Source organism: Nyctibius grandis, chromosome 1 (genome assembly GCF_013368605.1).
Source record: "Nyctibius grandis isolate bNycGra1 chromosome 1, bNycGra1.pri, whole genome shotgun sequence".
In the NCBI taxonomy this organism is placed as follows: Eukaryota; Metazoa; Chordata; class Aves; order Nyctibiiformes; family Nyctibiidae; genus Nyctibius; species Nyctibius grandis.
This window is the reverse complement of record NC_090658.1, coordinates 65,266,829-65,290,276: the sequence shown is the minus strand read 5'-3', so window position 1 is coordinate 65,290,276 and position 23,448 is coordinate 65,266,829. Positions and strand designations below refer to the sequence as shown.

General features: G+C 40.5%; 1 protein-coding gene across 1 annotated transcript in view; it reads right to left on the bottom strand.

The window, feature by feature from the left end:
* Nucleotides 1–23,448, bottom strand: part of MAP7 (microtubule associated protein 7) — a 111,481-nt gene that overhangs the window by 48,637 nt on the left and 39,396 nt on the right. The window contains exons 3-4 of the mRNA XM_068411193.1: nucleotides 6,363–6,431; nucleotides 1,132–1,209 (exon numbers count right to left, since the gene is read on the bottom strand). Coding sequence (XP_068267294.1) covers nucleotides 1,132–1,209; nucleotides 6,363–6,431 — 147 coding nt within the window. The remainder of the gene's footprint in view (nucleotides 1–1,131; nucleotides 1,210–6,362; nucleotides 6,432–23,448) is intronic.

Here is a 23,448-nt window from a genome sequence, read left to right as displayed (position 1 = left end):
ATTAAAATGGGCCAGTAACCTCCATTTGCTCTGGAACCTGGAGAAACTAAGCCTACACATACCATCAACCTCAACTCCACGAGCAGCTTTATAGGGACTGGCAAACATCCTGTCATTTTATCCCTTTGAGCAAGCCAAAACCAAAGCTTTTTTCCCCTCCAAAAAACCCCTAGTGATTCGTGCCTGAATAGTACAACGTTATAAGGTGCTGTAAAGAAGGACGGATATTAATGCTATTAAGATCTAGATGGCAATAAATGATGGCTTTCCAGGTTAGAAAAAGCAGTGTAACTCTGGATGGAGTTACGATACAGTTCTATAAACTTACAGAAGCTAGAAAATGGAAATAAAGAACTTCTGTTTCTCAAGCCATAAGAATAATGCAGCATCCAAAGAAATCAGGGTAACATGTGAAAAATAAGAGGAAATACTTGTACTCCCCAACCTCCCAGTTGCCACAGAATGTTGTGGCAGCCAAACACAGTTTTCAGAAAGCCATCAACTTGGCTTCACATAATTCTGTGATTCTCCCACTACCCCATTCAGTATACTGCCGCCTATCACTAGCCACTAGTGAAGTAACCTTCACCTTCACTATTCACTTGAATGGTGATATGCATGCTCATGCACAGGTGACATTTTATAAGACATTGAGCACAACTATTTGATACCTACTAAAGGTTTTACCTGACAGGAATCCAGGTTTACGTAGAAAAATCCAAACCATACACTGGCAACATATTCTGCAATTCTATTTTATGGCAGTAAAGGATGCATTCAACATATTAAGAAGTCTAATCTTAATTGGTAAAAAAATTCTAAAACTTGAAATTTCCATTTACATTAGTGAAGCTTCCTTGCATGATTTCAGAAATCAACCCATTTTTCATTCAGATTCACAAAGGTAAGTAACAGGTATGTGACAAGTATAGCAATGATGAATCCCAAGATGTGCATGAATTAAGATCTACTTTCAAGATGTAACAGTATATCTAGAGTGACATTATTGCATATCTAGCACAATCAGTTTGCTGAATGCTCCTAAAAGCAAACTGGCAAAAACATTGCATGCAGATGACAGTCCATAAAAAACCTCCAAACAATAAAAAAAAAATATAGAGTAGGCCTTACCTAGCTGTTTTTCTCGTTCTTCTCTCCGTTCTCTAGCAAGCCGTTGCCTGTCATCAACCTTTAGTATTGTTGGGTGATCTGCAAATGGAGGGAAGGGGAAAATATTAGGCATATAGCATAAAATCATTAGTACCATAAACAAGCTTTTAGGGGAATGACCATTAAACAACTCTAGTTATTTTAATTTCGAAATAGATCATATTTCCAGTAATTAATCTTATGAAAAAAAAGATGGAACAATTAAAAAAATTTTAATGTAATCTAATTATCAAGATGTAAAACACTCCCAAAGAACGTACTAAGTTGTAACTGAATTCCAAGCAAGACCACTGCCTGTGAAAACCCAGGAAGAAGTCTTATTTTGTTTCCAAACCTGTAACAACTCACTTGCTTGAGAGAATTCTGACAATATACTGTCTATTATTCCATAACGTCTCTCCCAAATGCATCCATAGGAACTTCTATTATAATCCAGCACACTCTTCCCACCAGTATTGCCTCAAAAAAACCAATAAACCCTATTTCATGAGATTGAAGAAGCTCAGTACCCAAGCAAAACAGTGGATCAAACCACTGTAGCAGTTCTGGTTGAGCTTCTGAAGATAGCATGATACTGATCTCCACAGATGTTTGTGTGCACGTGTGAAAGGCTCTGGTGAACACATTAAGACAGTGCATAACACGATAGACTGGTATAATGCAAGTAAGATGATAGTTTCCTCAACTATCCTTGTAGACTGAAAGTTAGCTATACAATTTCTTTAAAACTATCTGCAACTTGCCCACTTGGATCACAGCAATAAGACTAAAGATAATATGAACAATCTGTGTCAGAGATCAGGCTTGACTATAAAAATTCAGGCTTGGTTGGAAAAACATCGCTTGCTCAGTGAGTTCTCTGGAAAACAACAACATGCTAAACAGCTAGCATCCTCCTTCTAGCCTCAGCAGTGGAGCTGTTCCAGACAAAAAGGGAACAAAATCCAAGTTACTGATTCATCTCAGCATGCTGCCAAAACTAATTTCCTACTCATCTTTAGTCCATTCTGTTAAACCTGGAAAGCTGTCCATTTTATGCTGTTTCACCAGCACTGACAAAGTCTGCTTTGAACAAAAACACAAGTAAACAAAAAAACCCACAGAAAAAAAAAAAAGGGTTCCTGGGTATAAAGAAACAGTCTGATTTATTTTAGTATTGAGGGGAACTCAGTTTAAGTATGTTAAGATAAAGAACTACCTAGAATACTGTCACCATGGAAGTGCACATAAAAACAAGACAACAGATCCTTTTCACTATTCAGTGTGAACACACAAGTAAGCAATTTGTAAAAACATGTAAAGTCAGCCTATTTGTGTATAGACTGCATACCTATGAGAAAAAGTTACCAGCAAAACAATACAATGGGTCATAAAAATAAGGTTAAAGATACCTGCAAAAAAAAAAAAAAAAAAATCCCTAAAGTGAGGATGTGCTACACAGATTTTGAATAGTTATTTGAGTTAGATGAGAAATCAGTAATGTGCATTTCATACTCTAAGAGAAGTTTCTGCATGAGGATGACAGGATTTCTTGGATGAATGAGTTCACTGACGACTAACTTCAGTTTAATTATTCTTGAACTCCCATCAGTGAAAAACTATCATGTCAACAACAGTCAAAGACTACAGCCCCAATTAATGGCGTTAATAGCAATGCAAAGAAAGAGCTGCAAGGAGAAAACCCATTGCATAGTTCGTAGGAGGAAGAACATTCAAACATGGCAGCCCCAATGAAAGCTGCAACAGGTGAACAAGTCACCAGCAAAGGTAATCCATCACCCAGTTACAGATCACAACTTTAATGTTGGTTGAATAGCACATAGTGCTGCCATTTATGAAACTATGCCTAGCCATGCCATTGCACAGATTTGTCCAACGTATGGTGTAGATTAACATCTGGCTGATGTTAAAAAGTGTGCTGACTTGCATGCAGTCTCTTCAGCATGCAGACACAGGTCAAAAGGGTAACAATATTCCTTCTCTCTCGTGGCTGGCACACAAGATTCACAAAACATGAATTTCTGTAGCGTGAGTAATTAGTGCTAGTGGAATAATGCACAGTCAATATGAATTCCCCTGGAAAACAAGGATTCCCTTCAAGGTCTGTCAGCAAAGTCAACGCAACATCGAGTTGACAGAATGATGAGACACTGGGGAATAACATAAAATCCTGCTTATTTCAGAATGTACTATTCTCCCTTCCAGGTTCCCCCCGCCCCCCCCCCCCAGCCTCTTTGAGAGGATAGATTTCCCTATCAGGGAGAAGCAGCAACTCTTCAAAGAGGCAGGAGGGTTACATGGACAGGCAAGCTGAAAAGGGCTCCCTTAAGAATTCCTAATTATAAGCAATGGAAGGAATAAAATAAATTTTTAAAGCTGCCCTCTGCCATTCTTTTTGAAGATATCCAATTATTTTTCCCTATATCGCACACCTGACAGCACGCGTGCATGCACACACGCACTCTCTCTCTCCCCCTCCCTCCCTCCCTTTCCCAGCACCCCAGGATGTTAAAACAATCCTAAAGTATTCACATTAAGTTTCAGGCTATGCAGAGTGCAGTAAGTATGTCTGCAGTAACAATCTATTTTGCATACATCTGGGAGCACAAAGAACTAAATCAATATTGGCAGAAAGATGGGGATAACACCTTCGTAGCAGACCAGCATTGCCTTTGCTCTGATAGAAGCTAGAGCATACATTACTGGTGCAAATCTTAGACTGTTAATTAAAATGTCTTTTCTAAGCCTTGAAAATGATCCTTCATAGTTTGGCTACAAGTCCAGCCTCCAACAACTGCATTCTGAATCCAGCTGGTCTGCTGACACTCCCAGTACATAGCTTCAATAGCTTAAACTTGTGGCAAAACAAGAAAGTTCAGGGGGCCTGCTCCCCATTTTATTTCTCATGTCTCTTCTCATTAACAGCCCACAGGCAAATACCTGGGAGGCTGGGATTTCTTCTTATTCAGTAGGAATATCAGGACAAAGAGACAAGGTACTTTGCACTCTCTCTTGCTTGTATTCATCATCAGGCAACAGCTTTAAGTTGCTGCACGAGGAGATGGGAAACATGTCACTTGCAACAAATCCTGCAAGAATTCCTCAGTTCTTACAGAGAACGCTCCAGGAAGACCCACATGCTGCTGTAGAAGTTGCAGTCTGGTTATGATGCAATGTGTGTGAACTCACACTCAGCAACCTATTTCACTACACTTACATAACATACAAATGCTTAATATTATGCCTGAGAGGGATGTTTGGAGATTAAATAAGCCATAGTTCTACAAAGGGGAAATTAATTATGTACCTATTGCTGGAAATTAACAAAAGGAAAACGCAAGCTTTTCAAATCTTCTATATAATTAATACTCACTGAACTCTTAAGCACAGTTGAAATCTGTAGAAATTACGTTGTAATTTTGCTAAATTGGTAACTGTCATATGTACTTACTATATATGGCCAGTTTCTGTGGCTCAGGTAACTATCAGCTGCACTGAGCATGACTTCAAAAGTCAAACCGCTCCTATTCATTTCCATCTATAGTCCTCTCAATCTTTACTCACAAATGGCTGCTTCCCTTCTGCCCTTAACTCCTAGGGTCCTAATTTCTTGTACTAAAGAAACTAAAAGGGATATCAAGTGGAAAACGAAAGCCAGTTTGTATGTCAGTTCACAGGGGCGTTGCGGGGAAAAAGAAATGTAAGCCACAGCGTTATTTGAATAGAAGCATTGCTTAATCTCAAACTCTTCTCCCTTTGTCTAGCTCCCTTTGCACTGCCATGCACACATTTAGAGTTGCCTTGGATTCCTAATATTTGTTCAGACTGTAGACACCTTCCAGACAATAATGACATTGTTTATAGTGACAGCTGTCACTCCTACTGCAAACTCTTTGGTTTGTTTTTTAATGAAAACCCTGTTTGACACAAAATTCATATGCAGTCTACAGAAAAAAAAACAACAACAAACTCCAAACAAACAAAAACCAAGCCACCAGCTCTCAGGAACTCTCTTCAGCACAGACTCTCACCAGTTGGGTGCAGAGCTAAACCCTGCACATGTGCCTGTGCCCTCCCCTCTCTCCAGCCCCAGGAATTTTGCATTCCTTTCTACACACCAGCATAGATGAAGGGAACAGAGAAGCAGCTAGGACACCCTCCTGAGAAATGAAAACTGGGATTGAACTACTGCAGGATAAAGTGGATATCGAATACTGTCCAACGCCAAGAATTCTGTTTTTGCCGTGCAAGTGAGTAACGTTACCTCCATTCTCTCCTCTTTTCCCCATTGCCTTTCTGATTGAGAGCAGCCATGAATGCTGTGCTTTGTGCCAGACTCAGCGCTGCCTGGCAGAGCATGTGAGGTGTGATCTGAACACAGACAGCACTGGGATTGCTTCCCTCTGGGGACGTAGGCCAAAGGTACCCAGTTTGGGGATAGAGAAGAGCCTGTCAGTACAAAACATCCACTGAGCTGCCAGGCTGTCAAGGAGTTGAAAAGGGGGCACTTACAGTGTGCCTAGTCCTCAGCAACACAAGCACCTGTGCTTTCTCAGGCATCTATACGAGACCATTATTAATTGCACATTTTAAGCTTGGGTACCTGAATTGCAATACAGGCAGAATTTAGATATTTAAGTGCTCTTCTGGATCTTGGTCGAAGCGTGCAAGTGGAACAGACTCATGGCATCAAGGACTACAATAAGCATTTTAGCACATAGACTTTCAACTGTGTAAGTGAATGGTGAATTAAATCCATACAATGTACCAGTTTGGTATGGTGAAGTAATGACAAACATCTTCCCACTGCATAGAGTGCCTTGCAGAATATGGCATGCTTTGTGATAAGTGAAGGAATGTCTGAACAAAAGCATATTTATATAAAGCTGTAAATCCTTGCCCACAGCAGATAATTCTCATACAAGCACAGATGCAAGTGTAGTGGCTTCTGTTGCCTTATCTCACTTCCCAACCCTCATTCCTAAGCTGTACTAAAATAAAAGTAGATTTTTTTCAGTTTTGCTTCTTTGCCAACAATCAGAGATTCCAGCCTAACTAAATATGAACAGTCACTGATACCAGTTTTGACTAAAAGAACATCAAACATTTTAAAAGTTCCTAAGATGACAGCTGTTTTTCATAGACCATTGAGGCAAACAGCCTTACAACATGAAGCGTGTGGAATGGCATACCTGGTTTAGTTCCGGTGCTGCTTTGTCCTGAAGTGAATTTCTTGTCTTGTATTTTAGAACCTTCAGCTGCTAAAATAAGGAAGACAAAAGAAAGACATTAATTAACCGTATTACTAAAAACCAGCACAACCACTCTATTATAATGCAACTTAAACATCGTCGAATTCCCTTTAAAAACAGACTGTTCTGAAATACCACTTTAATACCATTCTACACCATTTTGCATAGAAAAAACCCTGAAGGTTACACAGAAAACATTGAAGCCACAATACAAGTTCCCCATTCAAGTTGAGGAAAGAGCCACAAGAAGATTCCATTTTAACAATGTTGTTTTAAATAAGGTGTATGATTTTTTTCATGCTATGCTAATGCTATACATGCAGCTCATTTTTACCATTCCTTCTCAGTGACGCTTCGGAAACCACTACTTCCGAAGAACAGCAACCTTTAATTTTTAAATTTTTTTTAAATTTAATTTCCCTTGGAGGAAGATGGATTAACCACACTGATAAAAGCAAGCTAGTGGGAATAACAGAATGAAACTGCAGAGTGACTTTGAAGAAGCAAACATTCAAACATGTTGTAATGTTTGGATGCAATGAGGAAACCGTGCTGCTAAAGGTGACTTGCAGATCCTAGGTTTCTAAAGGCATGGTACAAGACACTGGTAAAAACTTCATAGACTCTTTACAAATTAGTAACACACACATTATGCAGAACTGAAGAGAGGACAATTTATGATCTGAATGAAATCTAACAGAGGAGAGATTCTCATTATTTTCAATAGACTTTTGATCCGGCCCTGTCAGTCTATAAAGAGATAATTCTGGGCTCTGAATGCCCTTTCAACAACCCTTTATAAAGAAAACCCAAAAGATTCATTGTTATACTTCAAATCACAACCATATCCTTGGCTCAGCATCTGTTTATAATTAAAAGCCAAGCCAGGAAATTAGATGCCATGATTTTCCCAGCTTACTACTCATCTTCATGTCCAGCAGCTCCACTATAGGAGTGTTTGAGTCCAGAACACTGCAATCTGGGAAGAGTCTAAAGACAGACTGTTTCTGTCTTTAAGAATTCTAAGAAACTTCCACAAACAGCTTGAAAGTATTTGCAAGCAAGGATAAAAAGACAGTTACATCAATAAAGCTTAGTGAAGGAAAAAAAATTCATTTAAATTAAAATATGACTAGAAATGAAAGTTGGAAAAAAATGATTACTCCAGCTTTAACTAAACAGGCATTACTGTATTAGATCCACTTCAGAAAACATAATTTTACAAGTTTTCTTCAGAAGGCTCCACGCAATTTCCTATGCTTGTTAGCTTTAAAAATATACACTTGGGCCTTAGTGCCTCAGTGAGTTCATTTGCTTCATGGTTTGACAAAAGTCTTTGTTACCCCTTTACCTCCTTCCACAGACATGTTTCAGGATGAACATAAAGGATAAAAGGTAGCCGGAGGAGCCTACGTGACACCTACTGTGCCCTTTTTGCAGGGGGCAGGCAGGTGAGGGAAAAAGAAAAATAGCATTGATCAAATGTTTAGTGTTCAAGAGCAATGTCTTTCTGAGAGCAGTGGTCAAAAACATCACATCATTTCACCAAAAAAATCGTGAGAAATTTTAAACAATTGTCAAAAAAAGACACTCCCCTCCCTGACAACTGTATTGTCTCTTGTTATCAATAGAAGTAACTACTGTCAAGCCTAACAAATACTGATTCCAAATCACAGTAAGAATTTTCACACCTTAAGGGCAGCCCAACAAAAGATTTCAGTATTTTGCCATTTTAAAGGCCTCATACAAAGGATTAGTTTGACCTATAGGTAGATGGACTGATTTTTGGCAAGATAGTCTGGGCAACACTAAACACTTGCACCTCCAGGCTCTGTAGGATCTACCATTATCAAAACCCATACAATTAGAACATTCTCAGAAAAAGTCCCACTGTAATGCATGGGGAACCCACATCATGCTTCCCATCAGCCTGGCCTAGGGCATCATATAGAAGAGGAAACTGTTATAAAATAGTAAAAATATTGTTTTGAGCATTAATGAGAGCACTGATGTTCTAATAGCTTCAGTACAAGTTTCATTGCATCTCTCAAACAGTGCACACATTATTTTCTTCAAGCACTGCACCATGGGATTACACAATACTCCATTAACTTCAATGGTTCATTTAACCAATGGTTTAAATGTCATGCAGATAATACACTTGTAACAGAGCCTAGATACACAGAGTAGTACTTTTTGCCATACTTCCTCTTCTCTGACATTTCCTTGGATTATTTTGTGACACAGTTTGAGTACACACTCATATGACAAGTGATGAAAAAAAGCATAGATAGCACAACCGTGAATTTTAATGATGCTGGATATCAAATAAGAATTGGCACAAGTATTTACTAACTAGTATAGGTGTGCTCCCACATAAAATACCTCTTGCTCCAAGATACAAACAGATTAATCAGATAGACAACTAAACATCTAAAATCCAAACCTAGATATTGATAACACTGGTTCCAGCAAGACTCAATAACCTAACACATGCCAGGAGACACATCATTCAACTACCGAATACTTGTTCTGCTGCTTATCCTGAACCACTATCTTTATATGGAGGGAATAAAAGTTGTGTAAAGAAGTGTTAGAAACAAGGGGATATTTATCTGTGAATCATTCTGGAAATTTAAAAGGCTGAAGACAGCCTGGGTAATAGTGTAGATACATTGGGGAAAACAATCACAGAATCAGAGTTGTTGAGGCTGGAAGGGATCTGGAGATCATCTAGTCCATCCCCTCTGCTCAAAGTGGGGTTGCTTTGAGCAGGCCATGCCTTGTTGGGTTTTGAATATCTCCAAGGATGGAGAGTGCACAACCGATCTGAGCCACCGGTGCCAGTCTTTGACCACTCTTCACAACAGACAAGTTTTTCTTATATCTGAACAGTATTTCCTGTATTTCAGTTCTGTGCCCATCACCTCCTGTCTTGTCACTGTGTGCCACAAAGAAGAGTCTGGCTCTGTCTTCTATTCCACCACATAAGGTATTTTCTGATGTTGTTCTTCTGATTGTTTTTTTTTCTTTCTAGTGTTTTTGATGTTGAACTGAAATGCTAAGTGATTTGCCCAGAGCCACACAAGAACCACACTGCCCACCCATCCCAATTGAAGGAGAGATCATATGGCGAAACACTTCATCCTGATCTTCCACTGATGGGAAAAGCTGTAGAGAGCTGCCCCACCCCACCCTCACTTTGCAAGGACCTGTTTCAGTGAACACTCTTCCAACAGCCATCCACAAATCAAATCCCCAAACCAGGATGCTCTGGTCAACTTTTCTCTTTGGCCTTCCTCCCTAGGTGAGGCGTTATCTAACATCCGTCCTCTTAGATAACACTTTCAGATAAGAAAGTCAGATGAAAGTCAGATAAGAAAGTCAGCTTTGTCTAAGTGGGGCCTACAAGGGCTTAAAAATATGCTACTTTACCTACCTATCCAGCACATGGATTTCAGAGACTGCATAGAAATCACCCACTGACTGAAGCACTGGCAGAATCAAAGCCTTCTTTCTAAACACATCAATGCAACACCGCATTATTCTGGTTGGAAGCTGCCCTCCCCTCCATTTTTTAAAGGTAAAAGTATATACTTTAAAGTTAAAAGTAATTTTAAATTTGAGCTGGATTATCCATCTTACTTCAGCTATTCCTGTTAAGTGGAATAATCTGCTCCAGCTGCCAGAAATACGGATTCCTTAAAGTCAAATACTTTCTCCCCTCAATTTTCTGAGTTTTCCCTCCCTGCTCTCACCACATGCTTCTCCTCTAATGTTAGTTACACGGGCCTGAATGAAAAGCCCAACTGCAAGTATGTAAAGGTAAATTTATCTAAGGAATAAAAGCCAAGACACACTAAAAATGCATATCTATCAGATGATTTTAAGATATGTGCCACTGATAATTGCTTAAAAGGACAGAACAGTATAGAACTTCAATTTTAAGGCAGCTTTTGGGGATTAAAATGCAAGTGTGAAACAGTATTGTGAACAACACATTCCTTTGGCAATACAAGTTAAATACCTGAGTTAAAATGGATTTTGTGTTGCCTAAATACCTAAGCATACACTTTGTATCAATTACCTAACTGAAGCACAGGAAACAATGGAAGCAATCCAACCTAAGTTACTGTATCTTCATTTTGTAATAGAAAAGAAAGAAATGTCACACTTGAAAATTTATTAGTTTAGGTCATATACTTGTGAATTTAGAAGTTACATGTGCAAAATAAACTGGAGGACTACATTACCAAAGCAACATAAAGGATTCTGCTGCCATCCTGGTATGTGCACCACATTATTGTATTTTGGTCGTGTAAGGATGCAGGCATGGTCTATAATAGGACCCTGAGCAGGAATCAAAAGATACTTCGGCTCCTCTCTCTCAGCTCTGCCATTACTATACGGCATAGTAGGAAACAGAAAAGTAGACCTCAGTTTCTCTGTCTGGAAGGGTGGAAAAAAGGAAGGGGGGTGGGGGGAAAAGACAGATGTACTGCTACTAAATACATATGCATTTATAAACACTGAGCTCTGAAGTAAAACCAGCTGCAGCACGGAATTCAGTATTTAAACATTCCAGAGGCAGAGCTGAAAGGGATGCATAAGGCTGACCAGTGCTAGGGAGGATCTCTGTAGGTTCAGGGTAAAACTAAAAGCTGAACCAAGGCAAGTGCGAAACTGGCAGCTTACTCCTAAAAAAAGTAGTTTCATGACAGAAATTATTCTATTTACAAATCTATGATCAGTTCTGATATGTCTATGTGTTCACATTCAGACAGGTTTAATCAATACTTCTATTACCAGGATGAGTACAAGCTGTAGAAGAGCTGATAAACAATTTCATATAGGATGTCAATTTACCCCATTTCTCATACAACCATTATAATTACACTCAGTCACTTCCTACAGCAGCTGAGATTCCCTGTCCCAAGTACCTGTACCAAAGCCACTTTCTAAAAGGGGAAAAAATATTTTATAACAGCAAGTAGTACTTAAAAAAAAGCTGTTCCATGATCAGTATCTGTTAGATAGACTGTAAGGCTATTAAAGGCATTTTTTTTAAGGTGGTCCTCTTGAAGTAAAGAAACCATCTCTCTCCAGCTTCCCCAAAGAAGGTCTGTGTGAGTAGAAATAAGAATTACTAGCAGTGGGACGCAAAACAAGTGCAAAGAGAAATTTTGTCTTAAAAGACACAAAGCTGAGCAAAAGTCTCAGTAGGAAACCTTGGAAAAGGAGGGGAACTATAAGCTTTTACTGCTTCTTTACCTGCCAGGTAAGCTCTGGTCAAAGCAGACTGGCCTAAGAGGCTAAGCAAGACAGTGCATCCAGGGGGAGAAGTCTGACTGAGAAGCAGAGCCCCTGGGAGGGTGCACTGGAAAGCAGGAGGAACATTCACCCAGACCCTAAACCACAGAATGCCAAGGAAACACTGAGCTGGGAAGTGTCACACTGGTATTTTGACAGGCTTTTTTAAACACAAGAGCTGTGCAGATTACAAGCATTTGCTTTTCAGACTGTGGCAAATCAAGTGCGTGTTTGCACAAGATGAACCAGTTATCCTCAGTGAAGTGAATGGCAAACCAGAGCCCCTCCACTAAGGCTGGAGACCTGGAAAGATCATGTTGAAGCTCTGTTCAGGTGAGGAAGGACATCAACCACAGGACAGAGGCAGCTGTACCACCAGGTCTCTACTTCCAGAAGCGGAATCTTCAACAGATGAAATGCAGTGGGAAGAGGCACTTGAGGACCACAAGCAAAACACGGTGCTCAGACCCGTGTCAGGGTCAGGATGTGCACAGCAGCCCCCACAGAACTGCACCCTAGCAAACGTCTGAAAAGGGGAACTGTACAAGGGCTGCACCACCACGGATGAGAGCACAGGCACAGGTAAGCCCGAGGCATGCACGCAGACAGCTACGTGTGCCTGACAGTTCAGATACACCTCTGGGTAAAGGGTGCACTGAGTAATGAAGATAAAATATCACCTTCCAGTTTCTTGCTCTAATTCCACAAGTGAGGGACAGAAGCACTGAAAAACAGCCAGGAGAAAAAAGAAATAACTAGAACAGAGGAGGAGGGACTAAAGGGGAAAAAAAAAAAGGAAAAAAAATCTAGCTACTCTGTCCCTGCCACTTGTCAGCTAATCCCCCAGTCAGACTGAACAGCTCCCTAACTGTCAAGGAGTGCCAGGGGCTGCCTGTTGGGAGACAGAGAAGGCATCAGAAGTGACAACTGGAACAAACCAGTGCCTCAGTCAAAAAGTGTTGCCAATATGCAGCAGAGGAAATCCAGCATTAAACTGGGAAACTTAGAACAGAGTTAACTGAGAACTGCTATATCCTTTACTTAGTATCCAATTCCGCTATCTACAATTACTTCCTTATGAACATTGCTCCAAAAATAAACAAAAACCCACTTTAGTTCACATGCTTATTTTATATAGAATCTTATGCCTGATATGCCCAATGTAAAAACGCATAGTTTCAACTAGTCAGCATTAAGCAGAGAACAGAGCCTCCTAGCACTATCTAAGCAAGAATGAAGAAGTGGGGCTACTCTAGACAGTTTTATCTAGCCACTGGGAACAGTGGCTGGCTAGTACGTCAATCAAATCAGAGGTATTCTTGTGCTGGGTGAAGTATGTTGAAAGTGCAGATACAGGTCAGAGCTGACAAAGTTTATTAGCTTAAATGCAGAACGGCATTAACACGAAAACCCTGACTACCTGACTTGGAATAAGAGTCTGAGCATTCAGCAACTGGCTGTTCAATTCTAAAGCAAGAATTTGAAACTTTAAGACTGAAAAGTTCAGCAAACTGAACTTTAAGACTAAAGATTAAGTTTGGATGTGAAATGATCTCTAATGGCAAAACTGGAGGGTTTATCCTACTAACAAATTCACCTGAGCCATGATCCATGGGCTGGACAGAGGGAAAACAAAGTTCAACATGAATAAAACCTTTCCCACTGCTTATGACTTCTGCCTCTTCTTACATCCACAGCTTATGAATAAGACTTTGGTAGTATATACACATGTAAAAAATACTCTCCATATTTACAGTAAAATATATCTTGCAAGTATTTAGCATTTCTTATTCTTTGTATTATCAATAGTGTCCACAGATACACTTAAAGAAACAACATACTAAGTAATATTTTAGTGCCATTTATTGCTCTAGAGTTAAGTACTGCATTTATTCCATACTCACACTCCATACTTATCTCTTACTTGTACTTTAAAATGGAAGCTTGGGAACAAAGGACAGTGATCTCTCCAGAGATAAAGCGGGTTTGAAAGTCCTATGGCTGGCCAAAACTTACCAAGATGCATGCAGCTCAGCTGATAGATAAAAAGGTAAAAACCAAGCAGCTGCATGTCTAATATTAAAATCTTCAGAGTAAGTCAGGACAAAATTATGATCTGCTCTCCTCTTCAGAACCGAGAGACAATAAGTCTTAAAAAAACACACCCCCCACCCACACCTCCACCCCACCACCGCTTGTTAAAGACTATAGTTTTCACAAAATCAACTTGTCAATAGCAACTCTGAAACTAGCCCTCAAGAAGAGCTTGTGGAGAAGAGGCCTGGCTACCTCTTCCAGCACAGCTGGAGACAATGTTTTCTGGTACTGCTGTACTGTACTGGAAGTTGAACTGACCTTGGACAGACCAGCTTCCTTACATTGCTGCTTCTACCAGCTGTCTGAGCTGAACACTGAGTCCAGGCTACCCCTTGCTTTCATTTATTCACCGTGTAAGCACATTCTGGAGTCCTAATCTTGTTCAGGACTTGATGTGCTTTTTCAGAAGATTATTATAAAACAGTGCTTTGAGCGTACCAAAATTACACTGCAACCAGTGCTAGCTTTGCTTTTCTAAGCTCTCATGCACACATACGTAACAGTTATCAAACTAAAGTCCTTCAAAACAAGATAGCAAGAAAATTCTGACTTCCAACTAACACATGCTACAATACGACCCTGATGAGAAGCATGGAGATGGATCAAGCAGACACCCAAAACACAAAAGCTTGAACACAAAACCAAACCACCTTTTCATCTCACTGAAATTCATTCATGCCTACTGCTCAGAACAGCTGTATCTGAGATGTTTACTCTGACACTTGAACTGTGCAGGAACACGAGAACTAAGCGTCAGCATTTTATTCATATAAAACATCTCCTCCTTTTCTCCTCCTCTGCAACAACAAATTAAAACCTCCCCTCCCTGCAGGAAGCAATGAACTGGTGGCTTGTGGGTTGCTGCTCGCCTCCAAAGAGCGAGTAGCCTGTCAGCAGTCAGCTCCTACCCACAGACCATTCTGAAGCAAACTTCATTCTTTAAAAATCTTGCTGCAGAGCCCTTCCTATGTAGGAGATGTGCTGTGCTGGTAGCTAGCAGATGCTCCCTGAGCAGTTGCTGAGGACAGGAGCAAAACAGCACAGTAAGAAGGCCCCTGCTCTCAGTCACTACAGACAAAGAGCTTCCTGGTGTCTCCAGGGAAAGCTCAGAGACTGGTTCAGCGGGGAGTGCATCTGTGAGGCTCAGAGGAATGCTGGGGGTGAGCTCAGAAAGCAAGATTTTTCAGCAGAACAGGATGGGAAAGCAGGGGAAACATCTGGGGATGGGAGGACTGTAGGATTGAGCAATATGTTGCAGGAGGGACAAGGAAGAGAATCAGAGGATTCGGATAGGAAGGGAAGACTGCAGGACATTAACATGCATTTTGCAGCAGCTTGGTCACAAGAGACATGAGCTTTTTAAGGAAAGGGGAACCAAGACACTGATGGTGTGCTGGCTTTCTTTCAGGTTAATCCTTTGGGGAAGAGCATGCAGATAGGTACAGAACCAAAGTATCAGGATGAAAACTCTACACTCTGCACACTTACTGTCAAGCCCCCTCCACCCCACCCAAAAAAACCCAAGCCCTCTTAAAAGCCCTAGTGTAGATGGTTCACAAAGAGACACGAGAAAGACTTCCTTAACAGAGCTACCACTTCAGAACAGAAACACATCCAAACCAACATCCTCAGGCTTCTTAATTTAAAAGCTTCATAAAACTGTTAGCAGAATGGGTACAGTTATACCAGTAGAGCTCCAATCAAAATCTTTTTGTAACAAAATGTTCTAATTAGCAACATGATAAAATTATTTTAAAAAATATTTACAAGGTTCATCACAGAAGTCTACCATCAGAGTTGCCATACAAAGCACTGTTACTAGTGTTCATCTCTGGTGTCCTGGCTGAGCTAAGTAGAAATGAAAACTCATCAGCATTAGTGTTCACTACTCATGGAATTGCATAGAAGTTGCCCTTGTTTTCATCATATTGTAGACTAGAAAGATAAACAGATGATTTAAAACTGTCACAGCTAATTCAGCACTAAATTGTAAAACACTAAAAACAGAAGCACAAATAGATTTCTTTGGTAACAATCCACAGGCATAAAACTGGATGACGCAAATAACTACAGGGAAAGCGATGCTTTTTTTTTTTAGATTAAAACTGTGTAACTGCTCTATTGGGAGATGGATATTTATAAAAGATTACTTTTGGCTGACTATGTTGGCTTTAAAAAGCACTGTGTCCTAAAAAAACTGAACAACATAGGAAAACATACCAAAATGAGTGCCTTAGTAGGGAGAGCCCTTATGCTGCTTAGAGTCTCTTACAGATGATAAAAGAAACATAGTAACTGTAACAGCATTCATAAAAAAACTGACATTCACATTGTTTCCTCTGGATAATTATATTGCATCTTCTTACTGCAATATAAAACAACAATATTGACATAAAAGGACTACTGGAAAAAAAGTCCCTGTTACCTGCTGAAAAAGCCTGTGCTGTGAAGCAGGGGTTCTGCAGCTGACCAGAAGGCTGGCAAGCCCACTCAGATACGGATGAGATACATGAATCGAAGCTTTTTAATTGCACATCACCAAAATAAAAGCTGAAATGCCACCACCTGAGGGCACACAGGACAACCTCAGTTCCAGACTGTCCTGGTTTGGCCCAAACCAGGCCAATTAGTCTTAGAGAAACCAAGGTCACTGCTAAATTCCTCACTGCTTACGAGTGAAGAGCCAAAGGGGGGTCGCAGCTGCAGGGGGGAGCAGACAGGGCAGGTGACCCAAGATTGACCAACGAGGTATTCCATCCCACACACGTCATTCTCACTTTCCTATTTATCACTAACCCACTGCCTCCTGGAGGTGGGGCCCAGGAGGGAGGGGCCCTCCTGTCTCCCACTGATTGGTACCAGCTTTGCCAATTTTCCAGTTAAAAGCCTGCAGGTGTGATGGCAGGGGGAGCTATTGCATTTTGCCCTCTGCCCGTGCTGGGTGGAGCTACTGCCTTTTCCCCCTCTGCCTGTGCTGGGGGGAGGTACTGCATTTTCCCCTCTGCCTGTGCTGGGGGGAGCAACTCTGCCTGAGGAGGATTTCCAAGCTCTTGATCTTGGTTTTGTACATATTTGTATATATTTGGTTATTTCTATTATTATTGTTATTATACTCTTTTTCATTATTATAGTTTATTAAAACTGTTTTAACTTTCCAACCCATAAGTCTCTCTCTCTTTTCCCTTTCCCTTTCCCTTGGGGGGGGGGAGAGGGTTAACAGAGAGCATCTGCCACCTGGTTAATAGCCGGCCCAGCTTTAAACCGCGACAGCATTCAGTGCTGTGCAGCCTGTCTTAGGCCATGTACTCTTCAAACACCTACACTGAGCAAATTGCAACCTGCAGCGTTTTATTTGTGAGCTGGTTGCTCAAGGGCAAAACACTTTCAGCCAAGGTGCAAGAGTAACAGCTGCCTCTCTGCTACCACGATGTGAGACAGATCCCCACATCCAGGATCTGTGTCAGTTATTGCTGTAGTAGTTGTACATGGAAGGTCACCTCAGAGATTACAAAATGGAGCACCCGTACGTTTTTCTAGATGAAAAACTTTTCTGGACTTCAAGCAGAGAGCTTGCTCCAAACTATGAGGTAATTCCTGTGAGTATTTCCAAGTCGTGATGAAGCTTACACCTACCACTGAGAACTGGAAAATTAGGCACAGGCCAGCCTGCTTTCAATATCACACTGATCCCAAGGTCAGATTGCTTGAGCTGGAGAGAGCAACTTGAGTATTCATTATTTGATATCCTTGTTCAGAGGGCACAATGATTAAAGCATATTGCAGCCTTTGAGTTCTGCAAAAACACAGATAGCAACTGCAGTACACTAAAGTGAATATGGGGATGGAAAGAAGGGGAAAATGGATACTTTGCTATACCTTGCTCTATTAAGCAATTTGATCTCGAGATCTAAACATTTTTAAAAACGAAGAAATCTCTTTGGTCTCAGCTTTGCAGTAAGAGAAGGTAATGATTTCTCCCCCCAAAGTAAAAAGTAAACTAAAATAAAACATTCTTTTGATGCAGTATGTAGTTTTTAACTAAAATGAATATGTCACAAAATGAACAGTATCTACCGATTAATTTAGGAGACTCCCACAAGCTCCCAGACCACCACAGTGCTTTCTTCTTGCCAGCCCACTGACATACACAAGCCATCACGCCCCTACTGAACTCAGTGCACATCCATGCTTACTCTGTGCTTTCAACTCTTCGCAAATTTGTTCAGGCTGTACCAGCCTGACAGGACTTAACATCATGTGCACCAAGGTTCATATATACCATCCCAGTGACTTCATGTTTAAGATAGAGAGCAGGCCTGTAACGGTGGTACTTCTGCCATGGCAACATACTGATCATTCAAAAGCAAGGCACAACTGTTTTTCTGTCTCACAGTAATTAATCCCTTTCTACAGTAACAGCGTGATCCTGTTGCCATATGGGGACATCTCCATATATGCATACCATATTCAGGTGCGGGCTGAGTATGCCCTGCATAAGAACAAACACTTGTTATCTTCACTGACATCGCAGTCTGCTGAGCTTTGCTCTTGACAGGGGAGGTTTAGACCATGGAAGCAAGGTGAGGCTTTGGAACTGCTTTTTTCTATAGGAAGCAAATTCAGACAGGTACTGGCTTTCTGGACATTATACAGAACAGAGAGATTTCAGCAGCTTATTTTTCTGCTTTAATGACCTCTCTCTGCTGTGTGTGTAACTGCAGGCACACTCTAAATACTAAGGTGCTTCTAGCATTTCCCTACACGCACACAAGAAAGGCTGCAAATGTTTTAAAGAGGCATGAAACACTGCAAAAATGAGATTTCTGCAAGATGCAGCTTCTTAAATAATGAAGTACCACGACCTTGTTTGCTAAGGAAAAAGTTCATTGCCATGTGGGTTTCATCTCCTGACTCAGCACCCGGAGATAATTCAGGTACTGAAAGGAGAGCCTTGTCAACACCAGACTCCAACACAGGAGCTCGTATCTTGGCTGAAAAGCCAAGTTAAGCATTACAGTGAGATAGCTACACTGCTCCTGGTACCTAATTACCTTCGCACATCACCACATTAGGCCACTTGGATTTATGCCTGGGACATCTGCTGGGATTTCTCTTCCAGAGAGAGGTAAATTCTAGACCACCTACAAGTTAGTGGGACCGATACAAGTAATGCAGGCAATCGTTTCACTGCTGCAGAGTTTTCTGGGCAAAGCTCTATAGCTCACAAATTTTGCAGAGGTGTTCAGAGTCCTCCTTCCAGCCTTACAAAAATAAAACGTGAATAATGCCTGCCAGTCACTATAGCAACAACAACCTCTCAACTAGACAGCAGGAAGATTCACAGAAGCCAGGCTTTGTTTATATAACCTACTCTGTGAAGACAATTATTTCTGAAACAGTTAAAACTACAGAGACCACATGCTGTTATTTAGCAGTTAAGTTCCTGGATGCACGCATTCAAGCCATTACTCTAATCCAGAGTACACTTGCCTGAGGAGAACAGGCAGTTTTCTGCTAGCCTGCCTCTAACTCACTAGAAGGGATGCTGTAACTACTTAGAGCAAGTACAATACCCCATTTTCTAATTCTTCTCCTGTTCTTTACATAAAAGATATATCCTATTACTGTAAGCTAAATAAAACAAGCGTTTGATGTGGTACAAAATGCATATATTCAGAAACAGTGAAGCAAAAAGGAATGTTTCCTACCATTGCTGGGCAGGGAACAAAGCTAAAACACTGACTTAAGAAAATACATTTCTGTTGCATGACTTACCCTCAATCACTTCAATCACTGTCAAAAATAAAAATTGTGCCAGGACTACGCTGTCATATTTAAGGACACACACAAGACAAATACAGCTACTACCAGCCAAGAGCTCAACTAGATTCTCAAGACACCATTTACTGGAAAACTTGTCTTTCAAAGCGATCATCACAGGAAACTGGAAAATTCTATTTTACAGTAAAGAACTGATCCCTGAATGGAATCTTTACTGAGATCTTTACTGATATCCAGCTGCCAGGAAACAAGACTTCCTGAGGAGTAAGGTATTGCTCGGCATAAGGGCAGCAGACTCTAATAGATAATTACAATACTGCATACGCAGAACTGGGGCTGCACAACCAATCTTAATTATTTCTGTGCTCCATATCTTCGGAAAAACTATAGAAATGAATATGTGTTTAGAAAGGCAAAGTTATATATTTGAACAGGAAGATAGTCACATACAGTCTTTAAATAATACTAACATTTATTTTTTTTAAAATCTCTTCAATATGAACACATCAAATAGTTACTAGAGCTCTTTGACCTTCATGTTATAAGAATAATTCATCACTTCAGGTACGCTAGCAAAACCAAAGTATATTTTTTCCCTAGGTTCTTTGTGGAATCTTAGGCTGAGTGTCAAACCACTAAAAAGTGGAGCTTATCTTTATATGCTGCCACCCCCCGCCATGTGCACAAGCTTTTTAAAAAAAGCAAAACTTGTTTCCCTATAGAATCTCCATGGGCAGTTGATTTCCCTTAGACACAGCCACAGACCACTCTATTGGCAGCACAAACATTTGCCCTAAGTCCAGTACTATAACAGCCCTTTATACATCATAAAAGCATAAATCATTCCAAGTCCATGCAGGTTTTCTTTTAGTTCCTTAAGCATTGGTGTCATTGGCTTTCCAAGCACTTGCTTGTTAGCTATCTTGATGATTGTGTTGCCCAACTGCCATAATTTCAACTCTTAGCCTTCAGAGACATAAATTTCACTTTTTCTCCCCCTCCAGAGTCTTTGACTCTGACTGACCAGCCTTTGTTTTAGGCACATTCCATGATTTCAAAACCAGTCTGAGAGGATCCAACTGTATTCAGGTTTTAACAACCCCTGAAAATGAAGTCTTCTAGAGAAATAACACATGTAAGAATGGGTTGCTACAGAAAATAAATCAAAAGCAACATTTCTTAGTCTACTTTCTTAACAGGACCAACAAAAATCTTACCGTACCTTATCCCATTGCTTTTAGTCTGATATACATAGGTAGCCTGTCTATCCACTAAATCAAAGACGGTGTTACAAAAAGTATTATTGTCATTACATTTGGTGGCTTAGTTACCAGAGGAAAATCCACCATGGTGCTGGTTGGATTGTGCCTAACAGACAGAACAAAGAATAGGATAAGTGTTAAACTTGTTGGTTTCTTCTTCAGATCTAATTTTTTATTGTTTTATAAGGATGACATGATAGAATATATAATGTAAAACATCTGACTAAGCACTGCATCATGCTGTAATCAAAAGAAATATACTTAACAGCAAGTTTTAAGTTTTCAAGAAAAACAACAAACCCAGAAGTTACTTTAAACCAAAACCCTCAAGTGTTCAGTATTCTGCAACAAATGCCTCTCATTCTTGATACTAAGACTTGCACACGTCCTTGCATTTGGACCAGTGTTTCTAGTAACTAAACTACCAACTGTTTCAAATCCCAGAAGGTTTTTAGACGCTGACCTAGAAAAAAGTTGCAATGAAGTTTCCATTAAGTTGTATCTCCACAACTTTAGGTATGCAGTACTCCTGAGCTAGATCAAAGCCTGACTTCATTCACAGTTTTCAGCCTTACTGATGAGGGCTATTAACTTCCAAGAGCACAATCACATACTTAATTATTCAACAGTATGTACATGCACAGATTATAGTAAACCAAGTTGCATAGGCAACTTTCATGCTGCTTTCCTGACTTTACAGTGCTTGAACTTGGAACCTTAAAAATTATCAAGAAGCTTGCATTATGTACTGACATGTATCAGTCACCTAAAATTAAAAACATACAAACATAAAGAATAGGTAACTTTGCATACCACCACCACCTCCTACCCCCCAATTATCAAATGAGCTCAGGAAATCTCGATGCTGTATTCTCTGGGTTAACAGAAATTGATTTGGCAGATTTACCACCCTGCCACTAGAAGGGGAGAAGCACATGTTTTGCCAATATTTTCCATTCCTTTCCACCAGCTGCACTCCTGCTCCCCTTTCCCTATTGAACCACATCCTTTGCTCCTTTCCTGATCTTACATCCCCCTCCAAACTTCCTTCTCTTCTTCCTGAACCTGCTACCCTGCAACTCTCTTCTCCTGCCTTCCTACTTTTCACCATTGTACTTTTCTGGCTAGCCTTGTTTCAACCCAAACACCTCCTCCTCCCCACGTCTCTCTGGTGGCATCAGATCACTTTTCCTGCACACGCAGCAGCCGGTACCTGGGCAGCACTGGAGAAGAGCAAGCCTCGATGCCCGCAGTCGGTGCGCCTGGTGCCAAAGCCGCCTGCAAAGACTAGGAGCAGCCAGGGGAAAGAAAGTCACTCTCAGCCCCGGGAGTTCTGGGGAGGAGCGTGCTCATTCATCTCATGGGGATGGTGAATCACGCAAACACTGATGAGCCCAAAGCATTTAAGAGGAAAGGCTACTGCCTCAGTTCAGCCAAAAAACCCAGACAAAAATATAGCACTCTAATGCTGAATGCATCCCTAGCAGACATGAGCTAACTGTGACGTTTTATGTGGCTAATTTGGATGGCTTTTCATAGGGACAGGGGGAGGTGTAGCTCTAAAACCAAATTCATACTGTTTCCAGTTTCAAATCTTTCCTGTAAAGCATGATGGCCTTAAGCCACCCCTGCAAGACTGCTATTAAGATTTTTTCCGAGAAGCAAAAGTCCCCGTTACTTTCCCGTGTTTCATTCTTCAGCAATTGGTCCATTTGCTGAAGATGAACAAAATAAAAAAGGAGGGAGAGAACCCAGCAAAAAAGAAACAGGCCAAACCGTTTAAACAAAGAAACTGAAACAAGGCTCCTTTAATGGGAAATGTTATGCAACCCTAATTATTTGCCATCTACCTTGTAAAATTCAAATTGAGCATGAGAAGGATAAAATTCTCACTTAGGGTTATTCTATTATGCCAAACATCTTGGTTTTACAACATCACTGAAATGCTTCATGGAATTACAGCTCTTTAATTCACAGTGGCTTCCTCTTTATTGTGGATGGAGAAAACAAAGAAGTTAGACCTCTAAATATTTAGACCACATAATTCAATTGCAGCAGCCTACCCATGACAGACTGCTACCAACAAAAATTTAAAAAGTACCGCTCTCTCTGTGACAGCAGAACTAAACATTGAATTTCATGAAGGGTGTTTGAATTCACCCCGAGAAACAATGAGAACATGTTAACAATATTTTACGTAGTAGTTGGGTCCCTGCCTCTAAAGATTAATTGTTTTACAAGGATTGCTAGACTAAACATGGTATATTCAATCTATTGCTCTGTAATGTGCATTAAATATTCCACTTCAGCACAGAAAAAAAGAAGCATATATAAAATATATGCATTATATAAATGGTGCAAAAACAAGATAAAATGGATGAGCAACATAATGCTGAAATCATACTATCTGACTCCACACAGCAATGCATCATTCACCATGTTTGAGTTGTATTTCTGAAAGCCCCGGCAGCCTGCGCCGATGCCTGGTAGCCAGTGGTAACAGGTCCAGTAACTTCAGACAGGGTGATCGGGCTTCCCCTCTTTGCCCTTAATAGTGGGGGTGGAATGGAAAACTG